This window comes from Cyanistes caeruleus, chromosome 3, assembly GCF_971803275.1.
Source record: "Cyanistes caeruleus chromosome 3, bCyaCae1.hap1.1, whole genome shotgun sequence".
Classification (NCBI taxonomy): Eukaryota; Metazoa; Chordata; class Aves; order Passeriformes; family Paridae; genus Cyanistes; species Cyanistes caeruleus.
In genome coordinates, this window is record NC_141703.1 from 102,284,521 (window position 1) to 102,293,713 (window position 9,193).

Below are 9,193 nucleotides of genomic sequence, written 5' to 3' on the forward strand. Positions count from 1 at the left end.
GGATGTCGCTGTTTGGAGAAGATGAATCTGGAAGATTCTCTCTTCCCTGACTGGATGGTGGGCAGTAAAAACACTGGCTCCAATGGGATAGTTTAATTTGCAGGTATCCAAATTTAAGCCTTTATAAAAGATGGCATGAGTAGAGCTTCAACTGACAATGACTGGAACAGCAGAAGGGGAATTAGACATAGCATGAAGTCTGTGGCAGAAGGATCAACAAAACAGGAACCTCCTGTCCAAGTTTCACCACCTAACCCAAACATCCTTGCTTTAACGCTCTACAGAGTCTTCCTGACACTATTTCTTTTCTTCTACCAAAAATGCTTGTTTGAGGCAAACCCATATTCCCATATTTATTTTGTGCCCAGCCCCAAACCAAAGAAGAAAAGACAGATCAAAGACATGAAACCAGACTGGCATTGGAGTGGCCTGTTTGTTTATTTTGTAGCACGCAACCAACTGATTGCTTGCTTAAGCAAGGAAATTAGAGTGATATTTTCACTTTGCAGTGACATTACCTCCAAAGAAACTCAATCCTGACTTGACCACAGTCCCTGGTATTTCTTCACCCTCCTCCCCCCTCCTCACCTCATTTTTTACACCCTTCACGAAACCCAAAGGTTAAAAGGTCCACAAAAAACCCATGTTATCTGTCAAGCATCCCCTGTGGTTGGAGATGGGCAGCATTATCTCAGCCATTCCTACTCCTCTCAGATCCTACTCAGCACAACCACTGGTCCTGGTGGGAGAGTTTCCCAGCATAACAAGAGCTAATGCTAGAAACTTCATTAAGTGGCTCATGTGAGCATTCAAGTGTGTGTCTTTCCCTTGGTATCAATGAGGAGGGAAAAAAATGAGCCTAAATCATGCATATTTTAGAAAGAAGATGGAGACATTGTTAACATAAGCCCTTAGTACACACACTTGAAATCAATCAATGCCTGGAGAACTGTAGTGCTTACTTCTCTTTAAACAGCCTTACAGTATGCCTCAAGCAGCAGTTGTACAAACAGGTAAGAGACCAGCAATTCTTACAAAAACATTAAAAATGCAGAGATAGAGCCAGGTACTTACATCCATTTTATCCCATAGCACAGCCCTGTCTGCAGAATCCACAACAGAAAACCAGCTAAGAAAAATCGCAGACTTGGCTTCATTTTCTCCACTTTCTCCTGCTAGCCAAAGGAAACCAGCTTCTCCAAAGAATTTTTTTTTTAAAAAAAGGAGTTTTCTTAATATTTTGTGCAATGTATTTTCCTTTAGTTTGGGTATTGCTTGTTCTTGGAGATGAATAACCTGAAAGGAGAGAGAGAAAAAGCCCAAGCTACGGTTAACTCTGAAGTTTAGCGAGTCACTGAGAGAAATCTATTATCCAAATTGCAAAGGAGTGGTTTATGAATCATGAAAAGGTTTGGATTATCTCTTCTCAGTCCCCTCCTTGCCAAGCCTTGATACAACCTTTTGAGTCAACAGACAGACAAACCGTATGGGTTGAATTACACGGAGTTATGGTCTGATTGTGTGTTTCCCTGTTGTATTTAACCCTGCACATGGCAAGACGTCATTTGGTGCTCCACTTTAGTGTTGCTTTTTTTTTCTTCCCTTTTCCAAAAAGTTTGTGCAACTGCTCAGGAAGAAGAAGAAGAAAAAAAATATATATCTTTAGACTAAAGATCTTCAGCTATTCATCTCTCCCTTTCCTCTCTCCAGATTTCTTTTTCCTCTCTCTTTTTCTGCAGAGAAGACAAATAATAAAAACTGCATTTCCTTACTTAATGCAGATGCCCTTTCCCTGCAGATGTTTCTCTCTGATCTGTTACAATAAATGTGTTTTGCTCTTTACCTTTTGCTTTTCTTCTCACTTCATTAACTCTGCCTCTCACTTCTTCCAAGCCCTTGGCACCTGGAACTCACGGAAAAGGTTGCAACTCTGTAAACATAAAATCCCTTTTTTGTCTCCAGGGAGCAGCCTGGAGGAGACAAAAAAGCTCTCAGGGATACCCCCACACCTCTTTTCTTTTTGTTGATTTTTTTTCCTTCTAGAGGCCAAACAGATAAACAAACCAGGTGCAGGACTTAAATCCTTAGAGGGGTCCTCTCTGTCTCCAGGGCATGGCTTGCTTATTTTAGCAGAGGTATTAATAGCAGTAAATGGGTTTCCCTTCAGTTATTCACTTCAGACACCGCTCTGGGCTGCTTTTTGCGGTCTTTGCAGTGGTTTCCCATCCCAAGAGAAAGACAATAGCAAAATAAACAGAAAAACCTGCCCACCACATTGCATCTCTGGAGCCTCACAACTCATCACACAGCAGACTGACACAAGCAAACTGTAACTGTGCATCCCCCCACATCAACCTCTCAAAGGTGTTTAGGAAGGGAATGGTTGGAGCACTCAGCTTCACTTTGGGAAACCTCTTACCCTGGAAAAAGGGATATCCTACCTGATCCCCAGCTCTGGATTTGCCCAACTGCAGCTTTCTGCCTAAATATCCCCATTTGGGGAGCAATTGAGGGGAATGAATATTTCTGACTGCTTTCTCTGCCATCTGCAGCATATTTTTCTATCCAGTGTGCTTTTTGGCTATCTCAGCCCCAGCGCCTGCTGTAAAGGGTTACTAGAGAAGTGCTGTTACTACTAAGAATTTTAATGACCTCTAGGGGTGAGTTCCTGGCTCTCTTGAAGTCCAAGACAAAACTGACTGCCTACAAGGGAGGCAGTATTTCATTGCCATGGATTGTTTTTCTTTAATGCCCGCTTGGATTTGGGTTTGACGCTTCCCTTGAAGGCAGTGCTCTCATCAGCATCCAGGCATACAAGCTTCTTGTTTCAGAGTATTTTTCTCTCTCTTAATCTTTGGGAGCCCTTTTCTTCCCACTGCTCTACAAGCACGCTGGAAACCTTCAATCCTTAATTCTGCCCATGCCTTTCAGTGTCTATTTAGGTATTTCAGACCCCTTCAGTGAACTGCTGAACAACACGAGGAGTGGGTGTAAAATGTCTTAGATGGTCTAAAACACTCTCACTAAACCTGACCATCCAATACAATTCCCTACTTTCCTCCCCTGCCTTGAAAAAGTCACAGTTTGGGGGTTTTTTCAACCCCTGGAGAGGAAGAGAAGTTATCTAATTCCCCCATACCTACCCAAAGAACTTCAATTTGCAGTTTGCATGCAATTGCACCCCTTTTATTTGGAGAGGCAACAATGCCTCTTCCCACTCAGTCCAGCTCATCACAGATTACATTTGCAAGAGCAATTTGCAAGGGGTCAGGGGGGACACACTTGGGGGCAGATGGGATGTTTACAGCTCTGGTGAACTCTGGGTCACTGATCAAACCAACAGCAAGTGGCCCGTGGACTCCTAAAAACAGGAGCTGTTTTTAACTCAAAGCTCTCTTTTCTCTTCACCTCATGGCTCTGGCACACAGAAAACACTCCCATCAGACACCTCCAAGACTCTGGACTCAGGAATTGGAACAGGCAATTTTAACTGTACATAAACCCCTGAGTATCCAGCTCACATTTTTCCATTTTTCCCATCCAGGAAACAAAGACATCCACCTGACTCTGCTGCCAGCCTGCAGCTCTCTCCAGAAGCACAGTAGCCTGGTTTAGGGGTAGCATATCCCCAGGTGACCTGCAGTGAGGACTGGGAGCACAGAAAAGGAATAGAGGGTGGTGGAGCTGATTCCAGCTGCCGGGTCTCACCACTCCCTTGCTGCCTTCTGGTTCCCCCTTCTCCCCTGCAGCCCCTGGACGTCCCCACTACCCTGCAGCCCCCCGGACTCCTCTCTGCTCTGCAGCTCCTTGCATTGCCTTGCACATTTACAGCTTCAAGTCCCCCACCTGACTTCAGCCCCTGGGTCTCCAGTCTCCCAACTCTTGGGTGTCTCCTCTGCCCTGCAGCTCACCGGGCACGGGTCTCTCCACCCTCTGGCTCTCCCTCTCCCCTAGGTCCTCCCCTCTCTCCTGCACTCACACTTCCCCCCGCTGGGTCTCAGGTCTCTTAATTCAGCCTCCGAGTCTCCTCCTTCCTTGCATTCCCCCGGGTATCCCCTCTCCCTTGCAGTCTCCAAGCCTCCCCTCTTCCGTGCATTCCCTCAGTTCTCCCTGCCCCATGCATCCACCCGGGTCTCCCCTTTTCCTTGCAATTCTCCGGGTCTCCCTTTTCCTTGCATACTCCAAGTCTCCCTTCTCCCTTGCGGTGTCCAAGCCTCCTCTCTCCCTGGCATCTCCTCCGTCTGCTTTGCAGCCTCTAAGAATCCTTTCTCCGTCGAACCCCTCGGCGTCTTCCTCCCCCCACGCATCCTCCGGGACGCATCCCCTCTCCTTGGAATTCTTTCCGCGCCTCGCAAACCCCTGTTCACGGCCAGCCCCGCACCTTCGGCTTTTCGAGGGGCTCCGCTGTCCCCTTCCCACCTCTCTGGGCAGTGGCTCACATTCCCTGGCGGTCTCCGCTTACCTCCGCCCGGGCCGGGCTGCGCAGGGACCGGAGCCGCTCTGGCGGGGCGGCCCCCGGAGTCGCCTTATATGCGGCCCCCTCGGCTTTGATATGCGGAGTGATGTCAGCTCGGATTAGCATAACAAAAGGCTCCGCGCCCCGCGGATGCCTCCGCGGGCAGGGCCGGGACCCCGCGGGGCTCCGCGCATCCCCCTGCCCGCGCCCCATCCCGGCACAGCCCCCCGGCAGCGGGGACGGCCGGGCGGGGGAGGGCTCGGGGACCCGCCGGAACTCCAGGGTCTAATTCTAACCAGCGGCTAATGATTAGCAACAAAAATAGCGAGTCGGTGTTTCTGCCGGCACGTGGGCGCTCCCCGGGGCGCTCGGAGCGCTGCCCGGGAAAGGGACAAGGACATTTGTCACCCTCGGGGCTCTCAGGGACGTCTGGGTCTCCTGCCAGGGTAGGGAAGCACTGCCCGGGGTAGTCCTGGCTCGTGTGGTGCCTCACCACGTCCTGCAGGTTCCACAACCTCTTCTCTGACCGTCTGTAATCGGCGGAAAGAGCAGATGTTGAGGTCTGGTTGTCGCTTTCAGGTCGGTTTCGGGGTTGGAGGCTTGGTGATTGCCTGCTAGAGAAAGAGACAAAGGAAGGAAAATATAAAAAGAACAAAAGGAAAGAAGTGGGGGGGAAAGGAAAGGCAGCAAAACGGAAAATGAGAAGAGAAAAAGAAGGAAAGGAAAAACCAAACATGTACAAGAAAAGAGGAAAAGTAAAAAAAAAAAAAAATTAAAAAAGAGAAAGAAAAATGAGAAAAGCAAAATAAAATTAAAAAATGAAAAGAAAAATGAGAAAAGCAAAATAAAATTAAAAAATTAAAAGAAAAATGAGAAAGAAAAATGAGAAAAGCAAAATAAAATTAAAAAATGAAAAGAAAAATGAGAAAAGCAAAATAAAATTAAAAAATTAAAAGAAAAATGAGAAAGAAAAATGAGAAAAGCAAATTAAAATTAAAAAATTAAAAGAAAAATGAGAAAGAAAAAGAGAAAAGCAAAATAAAATTAAAAAATTAAAAGAAAAATGAGAAAAGCAAATTAAAATTAAAAAATGAAAAGAAAAATGAGAAAAGCAAAATAAAATTAAAAAATGAAAAGAAAAATGAGAAAAGCAAAATAAAATTTAAAAATGAAAAGAAAAATGAGAAAAGCAAAATAAAATTAAAAAATTAAAAGAAAAATGAGAAAAGCAAAATAAAATTTAAAAATGAAAAGAAAAATGAGAAAAGCAAAATAAAATTAAAAAATTAAAAGAAAAATGAGAAAAGCAAAATAAAATTAAAAAATGAAAAGAAAAATGAGAAAAGCAAATTAAAATTAAAAAATGAAAAGAAAAATGAGAAAAGCAAAATAAAATTAAAAAATGAAAAGAAAAATGAGAAAAGAAAATTAAAATTAAAAAATGAAAAGAAAAATGAGAAAAGCAAAATAAAATTAAAAAATTAAAAGAAAAATGAGAAAAGCAAAATAAAATTAAAAAATGAAAAGAAAAATGAGAAAAGCAAAATAAAATTAAAAAATTAAAAGAAAAATGAGAAAAGCAAAATAAAATTAAAAAATTAAAAGAAAAATGAAAAAAGAAAATTAAAATTAAAAAATTAAAAGAAAAATGAGAAAAGCAAAATAAAATTAAAAAATTAAAAGAAAAATGAGAAAAGCAAAATAAAATTTAAAAATGAAAAGAAAAATGAGAAAAAAATGAGAAAAGCAAAATAAAATTAAAAAATTAAAAGAAAAATGAGAAAGAAAATGAGAAAAGCAAAATAAAATTAAAAAATGAAAAGAAAAATGAGAAAAGCAAAATAAAATTAAAAAATGAAAAGAAAAATGAGAAAAGCAAAATAAAATTAAAAAATGAAAAGAAAAATGAGAAGAGAAAATTAAAATTAAAAAATGAAAAGAAAAATGAGAAAAGCAAAATAGAATTAAAAAATTAAAAGAAAAATGAGAAAAGCAAAATAAAATTAAAAAATGAAAAGAAAAATGAGAAAAGCGAAATAAAATTAAAAAATTAAAAGAAAAATGAGAAAAGCAAATTAAAATTTAAAAATGAAAAGAAAATAGGAAAGAAATAAGAAAAGAGAAAGGGGGGGGAAAGAAAAACGGAGGAGAGAAAATCAAAAGAATAAAAGCAAAAATGAAAAAATAATTAAAAAAAGGTTAATGAAAAGGAAAAATGAAAATTATTTAAAAAAAGAAAGGAAAAATGAAAGGGAAAAATGAAAAAAAAAAGAAAAACAACAAAAGAAAAACGACAAACGAACAAAGGAAAAAAAGGAAAAACATGGAAAATAAAAAGAAAAGAAAAAAAAAAGAAGAAAAAATATTAAGATTAAAACCCTGCAAGAAAGAAACGTACAACTGACTTCTGAAGATAAGGCCTCATGAGTCTGAATTTAAGACATCTGTCAGCTATGGACTCTGAAAAAATGGGTGCTAGTTGCAAAAGTACTTGTGTAATTATTTTCATTTGGTTTAATTGTGGGTTTCAGGTGAAAGGAAAGAAGATAATAAATGCTTTAGTCCCTGGATCAAGAGACTCAAAACAGCTTCCTTGCAGTCCATTTTCAGGACAGCTATTATATAGGATAATTTTTTTTTTATGTCTGTGTCCCTGTGCTGATTGCATTCATATAAACAAGTCACAAAAGGTCCTGTGTGAACGGCAAAGAACCCTGTATAAACAATCCCAAATTCCCAAAGCCACTATATTATTTGTATAAGACTCAGTTTTGCCAGCAGCTTTGAACAGTATATCCATTTTTCTTTTTGTGACAGTTGCCCAGAAGCACTCAAACCGCTCCAAACTTCCATTTCCCTGGCCCTTCTCCCATCCACTGACCCCCAAAAATGTGTACCTATGGGGAGAAGGTTTTATCAGTGTTCTCCAAGGAGGACTTACTTACATGGGGAAATTGCCTGGTGTATCTATTGCAGTCTGATTTGCTGTGCAAATACTCTGATTTCTGTATAAATAGCCTTTTTCAAAATTACCTTAAAGGGCAGTAGGGAAAATGCAGTTGTTATTAGTCAAAAGGAATAGAAGTAGTAAGTTGTGGTAGTTATGATATTCATGATTATGCAGTAGGCACCTGCCATGCTCAGAACTGTGCAAACAACACAGCTAGATGAGTCCTACTACAGGATTTTCATGGGCTTAATATTGCTGCTGAGAGGTGACTGGCCTTAATAGGTGCTGAGAGGTGATGGTGTGGAGGAGGAATATGGAAAGAAGGAGATGGTTCCAATCTGTGTGGTTTTCTTCAGTGCTAACAGTTTGTTAAGGCAGAATCATGGAATCATTAAGATTAGAAAATCTAAGATCATTGAGTCCAGGACTGCCAGGGCTACCACTATACCATGTCTGACATGTGGAGGAATCATTAAAAAAATGGCAATGGACTACAAGTATCTGTCTATTGCAGTGTCCATGGGAGCTGGTTGTCCATGTGTTCATCAGGACAGGACATAGGAGATACGAGTGAAAAGGTGGGGCAGAAAGTAAGAAACCAGAAGGAAGCATTCATAAAGGATATAGGATAAATATGCTCTGCACTATCCACATGCATACAGGGAATTATTCAGGAAGAGCCTTGGGAAGTTTAAAACCATTCTAAACCTTTAATCTGAGAAACTTTTGTGCACACTCAAGCCCCCAGGCTTGATAGGCAAAATTATTTCACATATTTAAATAGTCTTTATGTGACATGTTGTGTTCTAAGTGTTTTAATGCATCAGGGAAGTCTGTTGTTGAACTGTTGCAGTTTTTTGTCTCCTGCTCCTCATGCACACATTGACATGTGGGTCTAGTGGCAAAACAAGGCTGCTTTTGGAGATAGGGAGCTGCCAAGGTGTGCATGTGAGGGTTTATTTCACAGGACCTGGGTGCTGAACCAGTAACCTAAATCTAAAAGTTTAGCAGCCATTACCTTTCCTACTGCTTCTGTGGGTCAAAACTATTACCATTTTCATCAGCAGGAGACAATGATTCACCATTTTTCATGGGATTTTCCTAAAACAGGACTGGTCACACAAGTGTGGCAATTAACAAACCAGAGCTGGGGTTTTCCACTGGCATTTAAGCCCTGGAAGCAAGTGGATGTTGAGCAAACAACCCTCTTTTGCTTTGCAGACTGCAAAGAAGGACTTTTATATCCGTCCATTAATAGGAGAGGCAGCTGGATGAGATTTTCTGGATTGCATTTCCTAATTGACCTAGTTATTAGACTTAAATGTTTGGAAAATCATCTTGGCTAATCTTTAGAAATACGTTTGGGGTGCTGTAAGAAATCCATTATTTCATGTCAGAAAGACAACTGAACTGGAAAATAAGGCTCTGTTGTCACCTGTTGCACCAGGTAACCTCCAAAACGTGAAGACCTCTCCAAATCTACCAGCAAGTCCTTGCAGGATTTACTAAAAGTGTCTATGGATTTGGGACACAGAATCATAGAATTGTTGAGGTTGGAAAAGCCCTACAAGATCACCAAGTTCAAGCATTCCCCCAGCACTGCCAAGCCCACTACTAACCCATGTCCCCAAGTGCCACAGCTTTTAAATCCCTCCAGGGACTGGGACTCCAACACTGCCTTGGGCAGCCTGTGCCAGGGCTAAACAACCCTTTGGGGGAAGAAATTTCTTGTAATATCCAACCTTAACCTCCCATGGTTAAGAAACTTGATTCTACTTTTCTCATCT

At 41.0% G+C, this 9,193-nt stretch overlaps 1 protein-coding gene across 14 annotated transcripts in view; it reads right to left on the reverse strand.

Annotated features, from left to right (window-relative positions):
• The window catches only part of WNT11 (Wnt family member 11), a 31,242-nt gene extending 26,608 nt beyond the window's left edge, over nt 1-4,634 (reverse strand). For 2 of the 14 annotated variants that reach the window (XM_086883412.1, XM_023944013.2), the window contains exons 1-3: nt 4,463-4,502; nt 1,844-1,903; nt 1,075-1,296 (exon numbers count right to left, since the gene is read on the reverse strand). In XM_086883412.1, the coding sequence (XP_086739538.1) occupies nt 1,075-1,157 (83 nt within the window). In that variant the 5' untranslated portion in view covers nt 1,158-1,296; nt 1,844-1,903; nt 4,463-4,502. Of the gene's footprint in view, nt 1-1,074; nt 1,297-1,843; nt 1,971-3,521; nt 3,650-4,381 lie in introns of those variants that run through there. The other 12 variants (XM_086883411.1, XM_023943996.2, XM_086883409.1 and 9 more) reach the window with 11 other exon arrangements.
• Nucleotides 4,635-9,193: the final 4,559 nt, after the last annotated feature.